Genomic DNA, 24,290 nt, shown 5'->3' with positions numbered 1-24,290 from the left:
TGAAACCTTCAAGGTTTTATACAAATAGCGAGTATAATCAAGCCACAGATCACTTAATGTAGGAAACAATATCTGATAGTAAATGTTATATACTGTGAATTGTTGAAATTTTTCGGGGTCAGATATATCCTGCCTTGTAATCTGTTCTACAAAATCAGCTCGAACATTATACATCTCCAATGCCTTTTGATACGTTGAGGCAACAGTAGAAGGAATCCTATCTAAATCACCTGATTCAACATCTAGAGCAATCCCCAGTTCCACCTCCCAAGACTTGCAGGTGAGAAGGGTTGACCTTACGTTAGCAAGGGGAACAGACAACTGATGGTGAAATATACTTCGGATGTGTTGAACCTGTTTTTCTTTTTCCTGCAAAAGAGCAGTAATTTTCCAAATATAAATTTTGAAAACAGATACTTTTTCTAGGTACATAGCACTTCATAGGGAAATGAAAGAACAAAATTTATGAACTATACATAATGACGAAAAGAAGAAAAAAGGTTTCTAAAATAAACAGGGCATGCAACTTGAGCCATGGTTCTAGGAAATATAAAGGAAGACCTACAAAAGTGTTATTAACCATAATACCAAACCAGTAGGATGGAATAAGTCTTTAAATAATCAAGTAAATTGATTAATAGAATGCATCCCTTTTAGGCACATATTCTAATAAGTTTCTAAAATATATATTATAAATTATCACTTTAATGTTGGTCTCATATATCGTATGGAGAATGGCTTGCTCAAATTCCCTCTATGCTTCCCATATTTTACTACCTTCAGCAACATGCAAACCAGCAACAGTTATAGCATGCTCGAAGAGATTTCTTCCCTTTGCAATACCATCAGGTGAAAATTCATGTACAGATGGATCATATTCTTGCACAAATCTCAAGCAGTCACACCAAAGTGAGACAGACTTCACCAGAACAAGTTCTAGTAATTCAATTTTAAAGAACTACTTAGTTAAAGGAACTCCAAAGAATGGATTTAATATTTTTATCCCCTGATTCCACATATATGCAAATTTTGATTGAAAGTAGCAAGAACTTGATTTCCCATAAAAAGTAGGGAAAAAGATTACAACATGCAATTAAAACTTCCAAAATGTACTGCCACTTAAAAAAATAGATTTCCATTCCCAAGAAGTTTGAAAAAGTTTATCCTATCGCCTAATTTGGTGGAAAAATTATTATGCATCAAAAAGGAACCAAGTGTCTTTAAAGACCATCACAAATGTAAGAATATTGATATACATTCTGAATTTCAAGGCCTGCAATCATCTTTACCATACAAATGAAACTAATGAGCCATTTTGTCATTAGTAATTACTTATTGGAAAAATTCAGCCAGTTAAAAGTCATAGATCTGGCAAGTTGAATTTTTTTACCAAAAAGTTATTTTTAGGAAAATAACTAAAAATACCACAAATGAAAATTCTTAAGATCACTATGTTTTAATCCATAAATCAACACATAAAGTAATTCAAAATCCAAAATGATAACAAAAACCTACCAGATAATCAGAAACTCCTCTTTCATAAATCTTCTCAATCCCCAGAAATGCCTCAGGTCTGCAATGTTGAAGTAGAGAATCAGCAAGAAACTACCTTCAGCTAGACAAAGCGATAAAATCTCAAAGTATACCTAAAGCTATAGTATCAGTCATGCAGAACAAGAAAAAATCAAAATCTTAAAAATTTAGCTGATCGCCCTTTTATTTTTTTGCTTTGGCGGTAACTGCCATCAAGAGGTACACTTACTGATTTTCAACATTGAGCTTCATGTTTTAGAGAAACTAATATACTTATACTATGAGAAATGAGTTTTGCAAGAGGGCAAGTAGGCTATCCATAAAAGAAATGACAAGAGGGAACTCAAAATCTATAAACAAACAAAATATCAGACAATTACAAATTATCAAAAACCAACCTCTCAAGTCAACCATCACTGCTTCCTAGTTGCAACATACCGAAAAAAATAGAAAGGAAGAAAGCTCAAAAATTCATTTCTTTTACTCAATTAAGTTGACATTTGAGCTAAGGCTCAGTAGATAGAAGTCACATAAACTTGAATTCAACATTGTTTTCACCATTTATGCCCCAAAAGATAATCACTTCCTCCTTTCAAATGAATCCATTTAAGTTTTCTCTTTATACTTTCTCTTGTTAACCATAAACCCTAAGCGATCAAAATTTGATCATGAAACTAATAACAAGAACACAAAATACAAAAACTAAAACATACCTAGTTAAAATAGAAGCTTCATCTCGAGCCCACTGTTGCCACATAACAGGAGTCAATGGAAAAAATCTCATTCATAGCTTCTCTTGCTTGTCTCAGCTTCTTAATCTCACCCATTTTCCTCAAAACCCTTATGTACTAATGCCACCAACAAAAAGAATAAAAAGGCAAAACAATGTTATTACAAAAAACAAAAATCCAAGAACTGGTATTGAAATTCATATTCAAATTGATATAAAAACGTACTTTAACATGGACTTCATAGTTAGGGCTCATTGGCGAGCTGGGACTCGATAATTTTTGCTGTGCTTCATCTTCATCTTTTGAGTCTGAGTCTGAGTCACTTGACTCTCTCGAGTCTGCAGAGTTGGGCTCTGTTGCTTCTGCATTTCCGTTAGTATCCGCCATAGCCATGTTTTGTGTCTTCTTCTTCTCGGGTTTTTGGCGCTAGGATTTGATCTTCTGGTTCCATTCTTCTGCTTCGTTTGCTCTGCATTTCTCTCAAGTGTGCTGAAGGGTCGGGTTTACTTAATAGATGAAAGTGTTTGTTGAACCTTCTTCTTACCATAACCAAAATAAAGCATTTGCGCAGTTGGATGAACTTTTGTAGGACTCTGCTCCATAAAAAGTCTAATACTCACTAAAGTTTTATCACATAAACTCTAATTTTGCTTTTGGACCGGAAATTGAGGAAGCTCGTTCAAACATTCACAATAATTTTCGGCCTTCATTAGTAACTGCATGACTAAGGACATTGTACATTCAGTTAGCTTCACATTTTTCTCTGCCATCTTATGAAAGAGTTCAACAAATTTTGGCATCTCATTATTCTTTAGGAAACCAAACATAAGCGTATTAAATGTGACTACATTTAGAGCACAAACTTTTTCCTCTATATATGACAACAATCATTTGCCATTTCTAGTTGTCCATTTTTACACAGCCCATTGATCAAAATGTTATATGTTACAACATTTGGCACCAGGTTTCCATGAAGAGAAAATTTCTGAAATAGGTCCTAAGCAGTTTCGAATCTCCCTGTTTTACATAATCCATCAATGAGGGAATTCAAACCTTCAATGCTAACTACAAACTTATTATTCACTAGAGCATTAAAAATTTCCACTGCTTCCAAAACACATCCATTCTTGCAAAGTCCATCAATGAAAATGTTATATGTCCAAGAATCAGGGACTAAATTCCATGCATCTTTCACCTTAGCTATAAGGAAAAACCTAGTTAACAAGGTGGTATATGTAATCACATTAGGCCTAATTCCTTCTAAAATCATCTCTTGATAAAGACTAAGAGCTTCATTGACTTCTTTATTCTTGCAATACCAATTGATTAAAGTAGTGTAGCACAACATTAGGCCTATACCCTTTTCTAGTTATAGAATCAAACAACTCCCTTGCATCACAAATTCTATCTGCCAAGTAATAACCATTTATTAAAATGGTGTAAGTATAAATGTTAGGAACCACACCTCTCTGAATCATATGTTCCAAAAATAGTTGTCTAGCCTTCTCACCAATCCAGACTTGCAAAGACCATCAATTATAGTGCTATAAGTAACAACATCTGGCCTACAAATAACACCAAATTCTTTATTCCCATTAACCATCTCTTCAAGCAACTTAATGGCAACACTTATCTTCCTTGTTTCACACAATCCACCAATCAAAGTGTTGCAAGTGATCACATTAGCCCTACAACCAATAGTAACCATTTGCTTAAACAATTCCATTGACTCCAAATCTTCTCTCTACACATAGACCTTTAATCAAACAAGTAAATGTCACGGTATTTGGGCTAAAACCCAACTTCAAAATCGCCCCAAAAGCCGCATAACCATTAGAAACCCTTTCAATATTACAGAAGCAATTCATCAAAATATTCAAAGATATAAGATCCAGAGACAACCCCCTTGAATTCAATAGCTTATGAAGCGAAATCACTTTATAGTAATGCTTCTTCTTTGCTAGTGCACTAAACAAAGTAGTGAATGATGAAATTGAAGAAATGGGTTTCATATTAATCATGTAATAAAAAAAGTACAATGCTTCATTTAGAGTAAAGCTACCTGATCGACAATTTTCTTTGAGGAATTTAGCAAGTGAGGATCGGTCCAGGGGTTTTTCCAAAGAATACAAAACTTCATTTTTGGAGCTTGAAGACGTGAGGTTGTGTAAGTGAGCTAACAAAAATAAAACATTAACTTTTAAAAAAGGGTTTTGAGAGATTGAAGACGAAGGAAATAGAGATCTCAAAGCCATGTATGAAGAGTGTTTTTCCAAAGTAAGTTTATCACAAAATGCAAATGCATTAAAGAGAAATGTTTTGACAAATTTCATAAACAACCTTCATGATTTCACTTAGCACCCTGAAGGTTAAAAATGTAAATCCACCTTCAACCTTTAGGTGCTTTTTGGTTTGACTTTTGAGCTGGTTTTCTACTGAATCCAAAATTATAATAAACCTCAGAAGGGTTGACTTGATGTCCTTAACTCTTTATGATACTATTCTAATATTCCACACATTAGCTTATCCACAACGTACATTACACATTAACATATATGATTGTAAAATTTGGAAACAATGGTATCCATCAAAACTAAATTCTAAAAACAATTACAAGATTCTGAAAACGATGTTTGGCACTAGGCTTTTAATGAGAGAAAATTTCTGAAATAGCTATCAACCTATTTTGGATATCCCTGTTTTACATAATCCATCAAAGAGGGAATTCAAGCTATCGAGGTCAACTACAAACTTATTATTTACTAAAGTATGAAACATTTCCACTACTTCCAAAATATGTCCATTCTTGCAAAGTTTATCAATGAAAATGCTATGTGTCCCAGAATCAAGTAAAACACCATAAAGTTGCATCTCACCAACTAAGTTCCATGCATATTTTACATTAGCTTTAAGAAAAATGCTAGTTAACAAAATGTTTCATATAATCACATTAGGCCTAATTCCTTCTAAAATCATCTCTTGATAATCAGAACTTCGTTAACTTCTTTATTCTTGCAATACCAATTGGTTAAAGTATTGTAGAAAAAAACATTAGGTCCATATCCCTTTCTAGTTAAAATTTCTTCATTTATAAGATCAGTTTTTATGTTGTTTATTAGAGACTACTATTAGAGGTGCGCCATGAGGCAGCAAAGTCAAATTTGAAGTTCATTAGAGACTATACTTTAAATAATAGGTGGAATCAATCAGAAGAGAGAAAAAATTTACAACTATAAGACTTTTCTATTCTAATTTTTCAAGGCATCATACTCTGCAAGAGAATCGATGAGACATGAGGTAGAATCTTGAACTTTTCTATCCATGGTCTTAACATGCTATTCTCTCAACTAATTTCTTTTATTCAATGATAGTGGATGGATCATTATGTATTTATTAACATTCGTTTGTTGTTTATTGATTAAATTTTCCATCTTCTCCTCTTTGTTTTTATGTTTATCCTATGCAACACAAATTTTATGAGATAATTTTAATAATGTTTAATCAAGATGCTTACAATCATTGTCTGCTTATTGATTAAAATTTTCTTACGTCAATCAACAACACAACTACTTTTATAAGATAACATAAAATGATTATATTAATTTAATCTTCTTTATAAAAATATTATTTAAGTGCAAAACATTTAACTTATTTATGACTTTCATTTTAAAATTAATATTCTCATTTTAAAAGAAGGACATTTATGACTTTTCAACATTCATAAGAAACCTTAGGTTTTTCCCTACTTTGTGCCTTTTTTTTTCCTTTCCTCTTTCCTCCCTTCTTTCTTTTCACTCTCTCCCCCCTCTTCTTCTTCCCTTCTCATCGGGCTACCCCATGGCCAGATCAAGTTTCTAACAATTGCATAGAGATTGGATCTGGCCTCTACTGGCCCAAAGAGGGTTAAATTTGATTTTTATCAGATTCAGCCTCACCATCGTCGTAAGCCAGATCTAGCCTCCGGGCACTATATCCAACCTCTATGGTAGGGATGTAAAAACCTTAAACCTGGTCAAGCTTGCCCTAGCTCGACTAGGACTATTGGTTGAGTCGAGCCTCTCTCGAGTTGTTAAATACTCGAGCTCGACTCAAGTAGTACTCGTAATAAGTGTCAAGCCGAGGTAAACTCGGCTCGACTAGGCTTGCGAGTCAATATTACTCGTTTGGGTTTTTATGCGATAATTACAAGTAATAGGTATGTTTTGTAATTACCATGCAGAAGGTGAAAAAGGTTTAAAATTGCTGCGCATTGCTGCACGTGGCTGCACTTGGTTGCACATTGCCGCACGCCACTAGGCAATCCTAAGGCTCCTTGGCTGTGCCTTCATGCACGGCTAGCCATCAATTAAAGGGGTATGTGCCTCACAACGCATTACCTTTGGCGCATGGCGCCTAGGTGCTTGCTTGTGCAAGTAAACTGAACTAACGCATCAAAAGATTCCACATGAGATGGTAAACCCAGTGTCTGTGGAATATATACTCTTAAGGATGGGGGTGCATGTGGTCCTTCGACTTGAGATCGCCAGAGCAGCATGTGTAAATATCGATGCAATTTGACACTAGCCTAACGTCATCTCTTTTAGGGATTATCATAGTGGTGGTGATTAGTTACATCGAGAAGTACACTATGGTTGTGGTGGATCAACAAATGATTCATCACTCCTAGTTACAGGAGATCTTATCTCAGCAAGATATTTGGTCAAAGAACTACGACCTCAAATCTATGGCCACGGTGAAATTGAGCTGGTGCTTGAATCCAATAGTCATCAGATTCAAAACCAAATATAGAACATGTCAAGGTAGCTTTTGAGGTGGACATTAATTTTGAACCTCAAACCTTAATGAGATAAAAGATGATGAAACGGATCGAATTGCACAGTAACCATATCAAAGACAAGGTAAGCCTAAATAACTGATTCTTTACTTACCAGGGAATCATGATCCCTTGCTAGAGGTTAATCTTGATTGGTGTACGAAAACACTAATTACTTGATGCTTAATTAGTTATCAGGACACTGCCGACAAAGTGAAGAGCCTTTGGGTCACACACATAGAAGGTAGTTAAGTGAGAAGTGGAAATGGAAGGAAAATCTTGTCCTTGGGCCGAAAAGGGCATTTCGATAATTTGAGAGTCCAGGGGCATTTTTGTCATTATGGGCGAAAAGGGCACTTTGGTAATTTTGCTAAAGGGTTGACGCCATTATCCAATTTATTGGGAGAATTTTTAGAAAAATTGGAATCATATTAATCTTAATTAATATAGAGAATATATATTTAATTTAATTAAATATATATTAAAGCTCATGTATTAAATATGATAAATATATATAAAAATATATGGATTAAATAAATAGCAATATTTATTTAATTAGAATATGTATTTATATAGGAAATAAATAAATAGGAATATTTATTTAATTAGGATTCATATTTAAGGAGAATATCTTTGAGAGATATTCTAATCCCTTATATCAAGGATTGCAATCCAATTCAAATGGAATTAAAAAGATTGTAATCCAATCCAAATAGGAATTAAGGATTTACAATCCTTATTGGATTCTTATTTGGGATTGCCTATATAAAGAGTCATTGGGTTTTGATTTAATAAAGTAATTATCAAAAAGTTAATTTTGCAAATTAAAGAGCAAAATTAACTCTCCCAAAAACCCTAGCCGCCAACCATAGAGAGAGAAATTCTCTCTCTAAAATCCGCCATCTCCCTTAAGCCCTCCAATTGATCTAGTAGTCAATCTTAGGGTGATCTCAAGCCTGCCTTCAAGTGGATACCATCAAACTCGATCCTACATTGGATCGATAGCGAAGTACTTGTGAACAGTATCAGTGAATAATACTCATGAATAGTACCCATGAAAAGTCCAGTGAACAGTTCCGATGAACAGTGCATGAACAATACTGAAAGTTATAATCTAAAGAAGGAGTCGCCAATAGGAGGTATAATCCTATCCTTGTATGGGTTAATTTATGTAGGTTAATATATCGAAATCGTGATCTTGGGTAATTGAATCATGGCATGGCGAGAATTTTTTTTTTTTTTTTTTTTTTTTTTTTTTTTTTTGTGTTATTATTCCGCACTTGCCATGACATGAAGTTCTGGATGCATGTCATGGGATGCATTCAGGCATCCAAAACTAAGAAATGAAATATAAAATGTGATAACTGTAAAGAATCGATAAATAAAATGACAATTGTAAATAGACCTGTCCATGAAGGCGGAATTTAACAATAATAAATAAATCTGACTATAAAGACGGAATTTAACAGTAATAAATATATCCGACTATAAAGGCAGATTTTAACAGTAATAATAAATAAATCTAACCATGGAGGCGGAAATTAATAGTAATAAATAAATCCGACCATAGATGCGTAATTTAACAGTAATAAATAAATCTGACTATGGAGCCAGAATCTAACAATAATAAGTAAATCCAACCATAAAGGCAGAACATGTGGGATTGAAAATACGCAGAAGTTAATGATAATAAATAAATTCAGCCATAAAGGCAGAAAACAAGGATTAAATAATATTTATAAGGTTGAAAATACATACTTTCAGTAGGCCTACACCGTTATACTTGATAAGCTGGTCGTGCTGATAATGTGTTATAATTTAGTGGTGCAATTCAATAATAATTCAAGAAGGATAAAGTGGAGAAAATAAAATAAAAGGGATGAAAGTGAGAGTTGTGAGAGGTGTTTGCTATAATCTTGGATAGACTGAAGAATGAAAGGGATGCGCCCCCCGGCACCCCCCATGTCCTCCCCCCCTTCTTTCTTCTTCAAAAACACCAACCCCAACTTTAACCGACGCAAGGTTTCCTCCACCACTAGGTAATTGGTGGTGGTTGACCTTTTTATAATAGTTGAAGATATTTATTTTTATATAATTAATCTAAATTGTGCAAAGGGAACTATGGGAATGTAGTTAGGCTCAATCCAACCTGCGGCCCATTCACTTTACAACAAGACTAGACTGAGGCTGGGCCGTTCAGACTCGGTTTACTACTAACACCCTTAGCATGCAAGCCTATTAGGCCAATACCATAAATCTGCATAGCGAGTTAGCGACTGCCCAGACTTGGGAGTTGAAAACGCGAAGTTGCAAAACAGAAAACAAACTCCGGAGTTGAGTTCGGTTTCTCATATATAAAAACTTAAAAACTCAGTATGTGCATCTCTTGAACTCAACGACCCAACCCGTGCTTTCTCTATTTCTTGGCATTCACGTAACGGGTTCTTCTTCTTCTTCCTCTTTCTTTGTATTTTGTTTCTATTTATCTTTTTTTTTTCTGAATTGTAAACGTTACAGGTTTTTCTTTCCTTTTCTGGGTTTCTCTCATTTTTCAGGAGAAACAAACACTCTCCCTCGTTTATCAACTCTCTTGTTTTCGATAAAGTTCTCGTTTTTATCCATTTTAATTCTTGTTTGACTCTTTAAAAGTATCTTTTATTCTTTTATACTTGAGGTTTGTGATGCTTTTTAACTCTGTTTTCTGTTCTGTTTTGTTATGTTAACCCATTACAAAACCACAGTTTAATTCTTGTTTTACTATTTATGTATCAACCCATTTGATGGCTATTGAGCAATCTTTTCTTTGTAATAACAAAAATATGGGCAAAGACTAGGGCTTTAATTAAGTTTATAACTGATTATTGATATGATTATGAACGGTTATGTTTCAGTTGCGAATTCTGATGTTTTGCTTTTGCATGTTTGTTGTGTTACAGTGTTAGAACATTTTAGATAATGATGATTACACAACTTAATGGTGGTAGACTTTCTAGTGGACTGAGAACTAGAAATAGACATCAGAATTCAGTGGCCAAAGCAATTACATCAAGGTTTCTATTGCAACAAGGTGGAGTTCGTGATTCTTGTGTAGCATTTGATAGGAATTGCCGCCTGTCCTTGGAGCATAGAAGTAGTGTGCCATTCTTGGTTACTCGTGGTAGAAATTCTAATTTTCTGGTGGCTTATGATCCGCTGAATTCTGATTTGAGTGTGGATTCTGCTGATGGTGAGGAGACGTTTAATTTAGAAGATGACAGTGGTTTCAACTGTTTGTCCGGAAAATACCCGTAAGACTGAAAACACAACATTTGGTTGTTTTTCTTTTTACTTTAGTTGCATTTTATGTGTTTGGGCTGCATTATGCATTTGTATGTGAATAACGTGCTTGTAATTTTGTATTATATTTATGTTCCTATTCTGCTTGGTTGAATGAGTGTAGTTCTTACTATTCTTGAGTCAGTTCATTTGTATATGAAAAGATTATGATTGATTTTTGAATATTGCTTGGTGTTAATGCATCTATGGCTGTGTCAATTTTTTTGTAATTTTGTCTGCAGCAAATTGGAAAGGATACCTATCAGTGATTATCTAGATTCCAAAAGCGAGGTTGACAAATCACATTCTTTAGATATCAAGCGTGAGCTTACAATGCTTACTTTGCCTGCAATTGTGGGACAGGCCCTTGATCCCTTAGCACAGCTGATGGAGACTGCTTATATTGGTAGAATAGGTAGGTTTGATGTTATATACATTTGTTTGATTTTCAATTTTTTGCTGGTATTAAAACCTTTATTGCATTTGATCTATTAACAACAATTTTGTTTTATCTAACACTTGCTTTGTTCTGATTCATTATAGTAAAGCTGAGCTGGATTGAGGTTCTTTAGTTTTGCTTATTGTTTTCTTATGAAAGCTTAATTTGGTGCTGTAGGTTCTGTCGAGTTGGCTTCTGCAGGTGTTTCTATATCGATCTTTAATATTATCTCGAAGTTGTTTAATTTTCCTCTCCTCAGTGTTGCTACTTCTTATGTTGCTGAGGAAGTTTCAAGTAATGCAATTGAAGATTTAACATCAGGTCAATATAAACTGGCAATCTAATGCAAGATGGTCTTTATTGAATTTTAGAAGATTCAACATTTTTACATTCACCACATCTAACTGGGTTTTATTCTTGTGTAGTAGGAGGCGGTGGTAATAGAACACNTTACTTGGGTGGGTGGGGTGTTTTTGTTAATTTATAAACTTTTATTGAGGAATGTAATTGTTAAATGTTTTGAGTTAAATATAATATGATAAGATTATGAATTGAATAGTCAATATCAAAACAAACACATTTTTCACTTTTTAGGATAGGATAATAGAATATAATAGAGTTTGAAAAGTTAAACAAACAAGGGAACAATAGTCCAGCTCAAAACATATGTGATCAACACACACAGCATCAAACATCAGATTACATCAACACAAACAAAACAGATCAAACAAAAGAGATTACACCAACATAAATAAAACATCAAGAGAAATGCCAATGCACCAATTAGGGACAAGCAACTTGCAGCCGCAAACAAAACAGGTTACATCAACACTAACAATATCAAACACCAAACTTCAAAACAAAGGATGGTTACTTTAAATAAAGTCTTATGTACCAGCCAAAAGTCTACCAAAACTTCAAGGGATTGGAAGTTCAATCTCCACTATTTTCTTTACTTTCTAAAGAACAAAAAGGAAAACAAATAGTTTTAGTTAGAATAAATTAAAACTAAACCGTAAATAAATATGATAAAATACATATATAATTTTAATAAATGGAAGTATGGAACTTACTTTGTTCCTTTTCTTGACTCCATAGAGTTTGTGACACCAATCACCTCCACAGATTAACACTTGCATTGTTTCGAGAGTCAATGAAGCTCGATAAGTATCAATCACTCTTCTTCCAGCACTAAAAGTTGCCTCCAAGGCTATCGTGGTGATAGGAATGACGAGTATATCACAAGCCATCCTAGATAAAATACGATACTTCAAATTATTCACCTTCCACCACTCTAACGCATCAAACGAGTCTTCATCCTCCTCACGTAAATAACATCCTTCTTTGAGATAACGATCTAACTCATATTTTTTTGGTTGCACAGTTTCAACCGTTTGCACAAACTGTTTGAATCATGACCAACCATGTGCACCACATTGTACATTCACCTAATCAACCCTATTGATTTCAACAGCTTGCTTATTGCTAGGAGATTGACTTTCAGGTTTCAGCCACATATTCCCCATAAATTTCATACAAGGCCTCTCGTACTCTATCAATTTTTTCTCGTGCTTCTTCATGAGGATACATTTCTGGGACAAAAAACTCTACCACCCTCATTTTCATCCTCGAGTTCAATATAACAGCAATTGTCATTAACAAATTTCATTCCCTGCAATACTTGTTGAACTTTTCTTTCATCTTTACGACCATTGCTCGGATGAAATCATCTTTATCATGTGACTTTTCATCTAACAAAACTTTGATCTGATAAATTCTTTCAAAAATAAGTTTGAAGTGGGATAGTCACTCCCAAAGATGATATTAGTTGTAGAATTGAAGACTTCCAAAATCTCACAAACTTTCTCCCAATCTTCTTCATTTGGGGAAGAAGTAAAATGAGGATCACATTCCTTGAACATTGGAAATACCTCTTTGAACTTAATTACAAGTACCAACATCTCATAAGTAGAATTCCACTTCGTTTTACAATCAAGTATAAGTTTTCGGTGAGGCAACTGTAGCATTCGAACAATCTCTGAAAACATAACAACTCTAGCCTCCGATAGCTTGACATACGAAATACTCTCATGTATGTCTTGAATGATGTGGTTAATTTGGGAAAGCCCATCTTAAACCATAAGATTCAAGATCTATTTCGAGCACCACACATGAAACAACTTCCCGCCACATAACAACTTCCCGCCACATAACAACTTATTGTTCCTTCCTAAATTCTGCTGCAAAATCTTGATTGCCGCATCATCACTTGAAGCACTATCAACTGAGATAGTGTACACTTGTTCTCAATTTCCATTCCATCAAACACTTATGAATAGAATCAATAATCTCAACACCATATCAGGAGTAGGTAAATGAACAAAGCTAATAATAAGCTTCTGCAACTTCCAATCATTATTTATAAAATGTCCGGTGATAACCGATCGTGGGCTATTCCGACAACTTCTAGCCACTGTCCAACGGTGGTGGCCGACTGCCGGCATTTAATGGGTGGGTGGGGGTATTTTTGTTAATTTTAAAACTTTTATTGTANAAGTGATGCGCATAAGATTGAAGATAATCAAGGACTTGATGTTGGTTGGGGAATAGATCAGTGACAGAAGATGGCCATGGAAAATCTGAGAATTGAAATGCTGGTGTAGGAGATTGTAGCTTAGTAGTCTCTATAGTTTTGGTCCAAACTCCTCCAACACTACTTTGAGCTTCAAAAACAATGGGATGGAAACCTTTTGACAGGACATACTTACAGGCAAGAAGGCCACTGATACCAGCTCCAACAATGGCTATTTGTTTCTCCATTGCCAACTAGGATTTCTTCCTCAAAGTACATCTGCCTAATATAATCCTTCACCCCTGCCAAAGGTTGGCATTGTATTTTCGAGTATCATAATTAAAATGTGATCACAGATTTATAACATTTAATGATATATTAATTAAAAAAAGCCTTTAGTTGGGGTCACTATTCAATTTGAATTGAAATTATTTATTCCTAACAAATTGTATGCTTACACTATTTCTGTATATGATATTCTCATGTAGGCCTCAACTCCTGAGGGAGTGATCTTATTGTAATCAAAGTTTAAAATCCTGCAACTTTTGTCAGTGTCAACTAAAGCAATATTTTAAAGAGCATGATAAATGATATATCTTATTTAAATGTTAGATGTAACGTTTATATATAATTTATGCGAATCCCAGCCCCATTTTTCAAGATGTTACGACATTAGTTGAACAGTGTCGGTGGTTGGAGGATGAAAAAAGTATTTGCACAAAGACAATCAACACTATTATCACATCAGAATTGATTTTATTGTGCTAAAGTCTCAATGAATGCATTCCCTAACTATTTCAAAGTGTGATGTGAAGTGTCCCACCATAATTTTTACATAAATGATTGAAATTTGTCACATTATGAGAATCTATGTGTTCCACTGGTATTGCAGAAACAAACTTAACAGATGTAGCAACAATCAACAATACTTTTGCTGCTGTGTCTTGTTTCACATGCATACTCTTTTTGCATTGAAAATGGTTACAAAACACAAATTAGAAGAAAATGAATATTAAATTCATAAGGGTAGTCAATCAATTAACTACTGCAAACGTAATCCAGAGGTCCATAAGGTTCAAACAATTCAGCGAACAATCCTTTCTTTCTCCTGGGGTTCCATCCCATGTCCTTACATAGTTGATCATTGTACCAAATGTGAATAATAGCTATGCATGATCTCCTGTAATACTGGCCTGAGTATCTTTTCATGTATTCATCCCATTTTACCATATCCTTTTCCATATCTTTTATTGCAGGTAGTTTGAATGTTCCATCGAGAAACTCTACTAGCCACCGGCATCTCATTTCTGAAGTGTACAAGTTTGAAAGACCCTCTGAGAATCCAATTACTGCTAGTTGAGGTATTTGGGGATGAATGATTTCCCTGATCATATTGGAAAAACATTACAAGTTACCTGATAAGAAAGATTACTAATATAATAGAATGCCAAAAATAATACTCTAATTCATTGAAACAATGGAAGTTTGAATTCAACATTTCTAATGATAGTTTATAAATTGCCAAAATTTGATGATATTTTTACCTATAGAGTGGCAGTGTTCCATCGGGGGAGCTCCCAATGCAGTCTTGAAAGGTTTGGGACACAAAAATGTCCTTTAGCTTTTTATCACCCCTGAATCCTGTTGCCGATATGACCAAATCTGTCTTTTGAGGCGCAGTCTCACCATTGATCAAAATTCCTTCTTCACAAAAGCTGAAACTTTGAAATTTCTTCAGAATGATGCTACCTTCTTCAACTTTCTCATAGAACTTTTCTGGAACTGTTGATGCTAGGCATGAACTGATTTCTTGAAGGAAACTATGCTTTGGTATCATTCCATACTTGGCCAATGGATGCTTCTTCTTGATATAACTTTCCACAAATTTTGATATTCCCCATCTCTGGTAATTGCAAGCTATGTAAGTTAGACCCTCAAAAGATAAATTCTTCCCAATGTAGTTAAAAAGGACAAATAGACCGAACAAAGAAATGCTACCAGTGGTGAAAGCAATGTTGCCAATAGACTTAGCAGGATCCCTTCTCCAGGCTTCGGAAGCAAAAGCTCTGAGAACTTATTAAGGTAAAGAAATGCCAGAGGTAACCCCCAAGGAAGGTAATCAGGTAAATTCCAATGTTCAGTCTTGTATAAAATTGTACATGGAATTTTCACCCCTGGAATTCAGATCACGAAGATTAGTGCAATAAATTGGAACATGTAGATAATTTGTATATAACTGCTTTCGTTTTGGCAGTTTGAGTCAAGATTAATTTGTCTTACCATTGGCTGCTGAGCACTCCATTGCAATATCCAATGCAGATTTCTGGAACCCAACAACAGTAACCCGCTTCCCTTTGACAAATTTGGCTACACTTTCATAATCCATGGCGGCATAGTCCATGGAATGTATCACCTCGCCATGAAATGCTTCTGGACCCTTGCTTGGAGGAAATTCCGGGATGTTTGGAAAATCACTGAATCTCCCCACACACAGAATCACAAAGTCCACTTGGTAAACCTGCCTTAATTTGTTAGACCATGATTGAACAGTAGTATTAGCTTCTTTAAAAATAATGTGCATATAAAAGCCATTGATGATGTAAACATTTGAACTAATCCTAAAAAAATGAAAAATATGAATACCTCTGTTGAATTGTTTTGTAAGTCCTCTACCATGACCTTCCATTTCCCTTGAGGGTTAAAGGGCAAACCATTGCCATTCCACAAACTCTAGGACTGCATCTCGTCATCGGAAGAGCCTTCAAATTCAATGGAAACAACCTTGGAATCGAATTTGATATGCTTAACCAAGTCAAATGGTGTGCATAAGATTGAACATAATCCAAAACGTGATGTTGGTCAGGAAACTCCTCAGTTAACGAAGATGTGTTGGTTCAAGGAAGAAAATTTCAGAGTAAAAATGAGAGATTGAAAGTGAAGGAGACGGCAAGATTTTAGGGATTTTTCTCTCTTCATTTCATTCATTGAACAGAGCAATGTATATACAAACTTACGTCACTGTTTTACCTACTGCAGTAAAAGTAAAATATTACAAATACACTTTTACAAAAAATATGCACCAACCCAAGTCAAGTCTCAACAAAACATGACATAAAGTCTTCACATGAGTGGCCTGATATCTGCTCCATAACCACTGCAGTCTTAACAAAAATAGAAGCTGAAACTTTGGCTCCAAAAATTAGGTTTGAATATCCAACGGAACTTGTCCCATTTCCAGCAGGTTATCACCTACATCATCACTCCTCCTTGATAAGCTTGCTGGAAACACCAAGTCTAAGTCTCAAACTCTCAAACTTGGTTTTAGGTAGACCCTTGGTCATGATATCTACAAGTTGATCTTCACCCCTGCAATGGATTAGTTTCACTTCAGCATTACTTTCAGCTTCTCTCATGGCATGGAACTTGATCTTGATATGCTTTGTCCTGCCATGTAGGATTGGACTCTGTGCCATAGACACTGCTGATTGATTATCACAGAAAATTTCAGTAGGTTCTTCTTGAATCTGCCTCAAATCCAGCATGATTTTTCTCAACCAAATAGCTTGGTTAACTGCGGCAGCAGCAGAAATGTATTCTGCTTCTGCCCGTGGACTGAGCTGTTTTGTCTTGCTTCTTGGAATGCCAGCATATGGCCCCTGAGTTCAAGAAGAATACATAACCTGATGTACTCCTCATATCATCAATACATCCAGCCCAATCACTATCCGAGTAGCCAACAAGCTGCAATTTTTTAGCCTTTTTGAACCATATTCCAAGCTCAGCACTTCCTTTAATATACCTTAGCACCCTCTTGGCTGCCTTGAGATGAATTTCACTTGGATTGGACATGAACCTAGAGAGGACACTCGCTGCGAACATTAAATCTGGTCTTGTGGCAGTCAAGTACAGAAGGCAGCCTATAATGCTTCTATACATTGTTTCATCAACCTTCTCAGCATCATCATCCTTACTTAGCTTTAAATTCACAGCCAGTGGAGTATCCACTGATTTGCATTTGTCCATATTGAATTTATGCAGAATTTCAGTTGCATACCTCTTTTGATTGACAAATATCCCATAGTGACTTTGGTGGATTTCCATCCCAAGAAAGTAGGACATCTCCCCTAAATCAGTCATCTCAAATTCTTTATGCATGGCTGATTTGAAATCATTAAGTTGAGTTGAGCTACTCCCCATGATGAGTAGGTCATCGACATATAGTGAAACTATCGTAAACTCATTTTCCAGCCTCCTAACATATAGAGTGTGCTCATTAGCACTCCTTGCATAACCCAAACTCATCAAATACTCATTAATTCTGCTGTACCAGGCTCTAGGAGCCTGTTTCAAGCCATATAAGGCCTTTCTCAGCAAATACACCTTATGTTCATGCCCTTCCACTTCATATCCCTCCGGTTGCTCCACAAAAATTTCCTCATTGAGCCAACCATTTAAGAATGCTAACTTGACATCTAATTGGTAGATTCTCCACTCAAATTGGGTTGCCAATGCAAGAAGAATCAGTATCATGCCTAGCCACTGGTGCAAAGGTATCCGAAAAATCCACACCATATTGTTGAGCAAAACCTTTAACAACTAGTCTTGCTTTATGTTTTTACACTGAACCATCAGGCCTTAGCTTCCTTTTAAAAATCCATTTTACTTGGATCACTCTCCTGGTTGTTGGTATGTCAACTAACTCCCATGTTCCATTCTTCTCAATCATGTTTATCTCCTCCTGCATTGCATTCCTCCAGATTTCGGATTTAGCAGCCTCCCTGAAGTTTGCAGGTTCAAGCATGGCTGCATTACATCTCTCATAAACCTCAGCCAAAGACCTTGTTCCCCTGATTGGAAAATCATCATCCAAGTCTGCCTCTTCTGGAATCTCAAACTGTCCACTGGTGCATCTACAATCTGCTCTATTCTGTCCATTTCAGCTTCATTTTTCACCCAGTTCCAGGTCCCTTTTTCATCCACCCTCACATCCCTTGTGATGTGTATCTTCTTGGTTGCAGGATCATAGATTCTATAGGCTTTAGACTGCTCACTGTATCCTATAAAAATTCCTGTCAAAGCCTTCTCATCTAGCTTGCTTCTTTTAGCTGCTAGGATGAGAGCATAACACACACTCCCAAAAATTTTCAGGTTTCTAACTGAGGGCTTCATTCCATACCAAGCTTCATTGGGTGTTTGATTTGTCAAGGATTTAGTTGGGAGTCTATTAAGCAAATAGACCCCTGTATTTGCAGCTTCTGTCCAAAATGATTTGGGCAGCCTCTTCTCAGCAACCATGCACCTTGCCATCTCCATTACAGTCCTATTTTTTCTCTCACTAACTCTATTTTGCTGTGGAGTATAGGGACAACTGAACTGGTGAACAATTCCAGCCTCCCTGCAGATTTTCTCAAATTCGTTGGAAGTATACTCACTCCCATTATCACTTCTAACAGTTTTTATACATAGGCCTGATTGTTTTTCAACCTGCACTTTAAACCTCTCAAACACCACTGCAACTTCACTCTTTAATTTCAAAAAATACACCCAGCACAACAGGGAATAATTATCAATGAAGAGGATAAAATATTTGCTTCCATTTAGGGATGGTGTTTGCATAGGTCCACACACATCCGTGTGGATGAGTTGTAGCCTCTCACTAGCTCTCCAGGCCTTGTTAACAGGGAAGGGTAATCTGCTCATCTAGCCAAGTTGACAAGTAGCACAAATGGTTTTGTTTTCAGCAATTTCGGGTAGGTCACAGACCAGCTCTTTGGTTTGAGTTTCCTTAAGACTATGGTAATTTAGGTGGCCTAATCTCTTATGCCATAATTCAGTCTCATCTACATTCACAACACATGCTTCGAAATCTGGTTTGTTCAGCCTAATGGGAACACTTTTTCCCATCATCCTTACCTTCATCAATTCATTCCCTTCACTGTCCAGGATTGTGCAAAACTGATCCTGGAAGTGCAGGGCATACTTCCTCTCAATCATTTGTCCAACACTCAAAAAGTTATGACTTAAACTAGGCACATACAAGACATTGGGAATGAGTTTGATACCTGATTTTGTTTGCACAACAATATCTCCTCTCCCTTTCACAGCCACAAATTCCCTATTTCCAACCTTAACCTTGGAGTGGTAAGACTTGTCCAAATTCACAAAGTCTTCCAGGTTTGCTATCATGTGATTTGTGCACCCATTATCTATCAGCCAATCATCATTTTGAGCTTGAACAACACTGCATGAGGCCACGAAAAACTGCTCTGGATCTGAGTTTGGCTGCTGGTCCTCCACAATTTGTGCTTGTTGTGTTGACTGAGATGGTTTACTTTTGCATACCTTTTCAATGTGACCATATTGCTTGCATGATCTACACTGAACATTAGGCCTAAACCAGCACCTCTTTTCACAATGCCCTTTCTTTTTGCAGTGAGCACATGGTGGAAATTCTTTCCCTCCAGTCGGTTTATTCCACTGGTTTCCCATTCTCTCCTTTCATTTCTTTTCTCCTGCAAGTCTTTTGCTTCCACCCTGACCTGGTTTGCCTTTGAATCCAGCCACCATTGCACCTTCACTAGTGTCCTCTTGCCTCAACAATCTCCTTTGTTCTTGAGCTTGCACGGCATACACCAAATCAGTGAGGGTGATTTGTGTCAAATCCTTAGAATCCTCAAGTGAGAATATCTTAGATTCAAACCTTTCGGGTAGGCTAACAAGAACCTTTTCAACTATCCTTTTATCTGTCATCTCCTCTCCTATTAATCTGATTTTGTTTACCACATTCATCAACCTATCCACATACTCTTTTACGGTTTCAGACTCCTGCATTTTCAGCATCTTAAACTCTCTCCTCAAGTTTAGCACCTGCATACCCTTTGTTGTATCACTGCCATCGAACTCTTCTTTGAGTTTATCCCATGCTTCCTTGGCTGATTCATATGCCATGATTCTAGTGAACACTTGTTCAGTCACTGCAGCATGGATATGGGACAAAGCTCTAGGTGATTTTGTGGCTTCTTCGTCATGAAATCTAATCTGGTTCAAGGTGGGGTTTAGCCCCAGTATAGGTGGTTGTCTTTCCTCTTCAACATACTGCCATAATCTTTGTCCTCTTAAGAACGTTTTCATTTTGACAACCCAAATGTGATATTGATCCCCATTGAAGGTTGGAGGAGATAAAGAATTGAGGGTTGTGCCATTGAGTCAGTTTGTGTGGAACTTGAAATTGATTTCAGCGTAACAGGGGTTAAGAAAGTGCAGAAGAAGAGATGAGGTTATCAGGCCCTTAAGATCAATATTGCTCTGATACCATTTGTTGGTTCAAGGAAGAAAATTTCCGAGTAAAAATGAGAGATTGAAAGTGAAGGAGACGATAAGATTTTAGGGATTTTTCTCTCTTCATTTCATTCATTGAACAGAGCAATGTATATACAAACTTACGTCACTGTTTTACCTACTGTAGTAAAAGTAAAATATTACAAATACACTTTTAGCAAAAAAATATGCACCAACCCAAGTCAAGTCTCAACAAAACATGACATAAAGTCTTCACATGAGTGGCCTGATATCTGCTCCATAACCACTGCAGTCTTAACAAAAACAGAAGCTAAAACTTTGGCTCCAAAAATCAGGTTTGAATATCCAACGGAACTTATCCCATTTCCAGCAAGTTATCACCTACATCATCAAGATGACCAGGGAAAATCCGAGAACTGATACAATGATTTCGGAGTCTGTAGCTTTGTGGTCTCCAAAGTTTTAGTCCATGTTGGAGTTGGGCCTAACTCCTCACCCAAAAGGCCTTATTGAGTGGAAAGATTACCCACTCTTATAAACCCATTAGCTTGAGTGTGCCTAGTCGATATGGGATCTCCAACACTCCCCCTCACGGTCAAGCCCATATGGTCCACTTGCCTATGAATGGAGGTAGTTTGGCAACCCACCGCTGGTCAATCACTCAGCTCAAATGGGGTTGGCTCTAATACCACTTGTTGGTTTTTAGAGCTGGAGTATACTAAGGAAAGAGGACCAAAAACTGACGTGAGAGAGAGCTATAGAGAGAGAAAATCTGAACTGAAATTTGCTCTGTTTTACATTCAAAAAACAGGGGTAGATTTATACAAAGCACACGCCATTGTTCCACCTAAAGCAACAAATTTAAAATTTAAACCAAACACTCCAACTAATGCACGTACAAACATATCAAAATACATCATTTTATCAACCTAATTCACCTAAACACATCACTGAAATATTTCTTAAACAGTGACCAAAAACAACTTCTTCATGCACAGTAGCATTTCAAATCGTGGCGCCAAAATCTTGCAACTCCCACCATGTGTTGACTTCATCATTTCTAGCATGGTATCACCATTCAACACTCCTCCTTGATATCATTGCTGGAAACACCAAGTTTGAGCTTTAAATATTCAAAATTGGCTTTGGACAAAGCTTTGGTCATTATATCAGCAACTTGTTCTTCTCTATTAAAGAGAACTCCTTCATTGCAGCTTCTCCATGCATCAGATTTGACTGCCTCATTGTAGCTGGTTGGTTCTAACTCAGCCACATTGCACCTCTCATAAATTTCAGATATTGGCTTTATACCTTTGACTGGAACTTCATCAACTTCATCTGACTTCAAGTCTTCAATCTGACTTCACGTCTTCAATCTGACTTTTGGGCATTCTATCTTGCTGTAAGCTTGGCTTGACTTTAACCTAATTTTTTTTTTTAAATTCCAAACAACACACTCGTCCACCTTGACATCTCTACTAACCATGTTAGCTCAATGGTTTTGAAAAACAACCTTTCCCCACTCTACCGGGAAGTTTTTTCTTGCATTCTAACTCTCATTAACTCATTCCCATCATGTTCTATAATGTCACATGCTAAGTTTTTAAAATGCAAAGAGTAATTCCTCTCAAGCATTTGTCCTACGCTAAGTAGGCTTTGACTAATTTTAGGAACAAATAAAACATCAAATATAATCTTGATACCTGACTTGGTTTGGACAGAAACATTTCCCTTGCCTTTGACCTTCAGCAGCTCTCCATTTCCCACTTTAACTTTAGACTTGTAGCTTTGATCTAAGCTCACGAAATTGGACATGTTTGGTGACATATGGTTGGTGCAACCACTGTCAATTAACCACACCTCTTGATCAAAATCAGCTACACATCCTGAAGCCATAAACAACTGCTCAAGTTCTTGAGTCTACAGTTGATTCTCCACTGCCTGGGATTGATGCTCCTGCTGCCCTCTTTTGTTCTTGCACACCATTTCTACTTGTCCAAACTGCTTACAAGACCTGCATTGTATGTCAGGCCTGAACCAACATCTATTTTCAGAGTGGTTCTTTTTCTTGCAGTGAGGACAAGGAGGAAAGGTTCTCAGTCCCGCATTTTTTCCTCCTTCGTTGTTAACTTCCTCCTTTCCCTTCTCTCCAACATACCTCCTATTTTGGCTTGCTATCATGGCTCCTTCACTTGTGTCTTCCTGCCTCAGCAACCTCCTCTGCTCTTATGCTTGAAGAGCATGCACAAGTATGCACAAGTTCTGTTAAGCTGATCTGGGACAGGTCTTTGGAGTCTTCAAGTGAAGAGATTTTTGCCTCAAATCTCTCAGGTAAACTGACCAAAACCTTCTCTACTATCCTCTTGTCAGTCAACTCTTCACCAAGTAGCTTAATCTTGTTCACCACATTCATCAGCCTATCCACATACTCCTTCACAGACTCAGCCTCTTGCATCTTAAGCATCTCAAATTCTCTTCTCAGGTTTAGAATTTGCATGTTGTGTGTCATATTGCTGCCCCCAAACTCCTCATTAAGCTTATCCCAAGCCTCTTTAGGAGTTTCACACGCCATAATCCTGGTGAAGACTTGGTCTGTCACTGCTGAGTGTATGTAAGATAGGGCCCTTGGTGCTTTAGACATCTCCTCTTCATGAATCCTGATTTGGTTCAGTGTGGGGTTTGCTCCCAACTGAGGAACTTGCTTCTCCTCCTCCACGTATTGCCACAACCCATGACCTCTTAAATAAGTCTTCATCTTGACAGCCCATACATGGAACTGATCTCCATTGAAGATGGGTGGAGAAAGTGAAGCTGGAGTTGCTGCCATGAAGATGATAGTATGGTGTTGAGTTTTGTTAAGAGGTTTTTGTTTTTCCAGGTCCTGAAAGATCACAACAGCTCTGATACCACTTGTTGGAGTTGGGCCTAACTCCTCACCCAAAAGGCCTTATTGAGTGGGAGGATTGCTCACTCTTATAAAACCATTGGCTTGAGTGCGCCTAGTCGATATGGGATCTCCAACACTCCCCCTCACGGTCAAGCCCATATGATCCACTTGCCTATGAATGGAGGTAGTTTGGCAGCCCACCGCTGATCAATCAGTCAGCTCAAATGGGGCTGGCTCTGATACCACTTGTTGGAGTTGGGCCTAACTCCTCACCCAAAAGGCCTTATTGAGTGAAAGGATTGCCCACTCTTATAAACTCATCGGCTTGAGTATGCCTAGTTGATATGGGATCTCCAACACACGCTCCTCCAATGCAACTTTGAGACTAAAAAACAAGGGGTTTGAAAACCTTTGACAGACAGTACTTACAGGCAATAAGTCAACTAATACCAGCTCCAACAATGGCGATTTGTTCCCCCATTGGTTAATGTTATCAGATACTTTTGCCATTTCGTCTCCTTTATCTGTAGCTTAAATAGGGGAGTTTTCAAGTGGATCAACTTGAGCATGGCCTTATCTTCTACAAAACACCATTATTGAAGCTAAAACATTCTGGTCCATGTACCCAAAAGAGGTAAATCATTTTGATCGCACAAAGATATTTTAGTCCACTTTGTTCCATTCATCGTCGGTCAAAAACT

General features: G+C 36.7%; 2 protein-coding genes and 1 long non-coding RNA gene across 3 annotated transcripts; 1 reads left to right on the top strand and 2 right to left on the bottom strand.

Moving 5' to 3' along the window:
* Window positions 1-810: 810 nt before the first annotated feature.
* Window positions 811-1,812, bottom strand: LOC116127838. The gene is made up of 3 exons (XR_004127647.1): window positions 1,763-1,812; window positions 1,516-1,573; window positions 811-919 (listed from the first exon to the last, which is right to left on the bottom strand). It is a non-coding gene; the product is annotated as an uncharacterized LOC116127838 (long non-coding RNA).
* A 7,520-nt stretch (window positions 1,813-9,332) lies between these two features.
* On the top strand, window positions 9,333-14,378 carry LOC116127928 (protein DETOXIFICATION 45, chloroplastic-like). Its single transcript, XM_031413580.1, has 6 exons — window positions 9,333-9,511; window positions 10,014-10,364; window positions 10,635-10,807; window positions 11,009-11,152; window positions 11,260-11,289; window positions 14,296-14,378. The coding sequence occupies exons 2-6, from the start codon at window positions 10,033-10,035 to the stop codon at window positions 14,376-14,378; spliced, it is 762 nt and encodes a 253-aa protein (XP_031269440.1). The 5' UTR covers window positions 9,333-9,511; window positions 10,014-10,032.
* Window positions 14,262-22,598, bottom strand: LOC116127927 (probable flavin-containing monooxygenase 1). The gene is given in 8 exon segments (XM_031413579.1): window positions 14,262-14,787; window positions 14,948-15,306; window positions 15,402-15,577; window positions 15,684-15,921; window positions 16,047-16,219; window positions 16,222-16,289; window positions 21,099-21,207; window positions 22,406-22,598. Coding segments are annotated over 8 exon segments (1,662 nt in total). The 3' UTR covers window positions 14,262-14,441.
* Window positions 22,599-24,290: the final 1,692 nt, after the last annotated feature.

The sequence above is a fragment of the Pistacia vera genome, unplaced genomic scaffold (genome assembly GCF_008641045.1).
Source record: "Pistacia vera cultivar Batoury unplaced genomic scaffold, PisVer_v2 Contig196, whole genome shotgun sequence".
NCBI lineage: Eukaryota > Viridiplantae > Streptophyta > Magnoliopsida > Sapindales > Anacardiaceae > Pistacia > Pistacia vera.
Note: the sequence above shows the minus strand (reverse complement) of the source record. Positions and strands in the feature narration are given on the sequence as shown.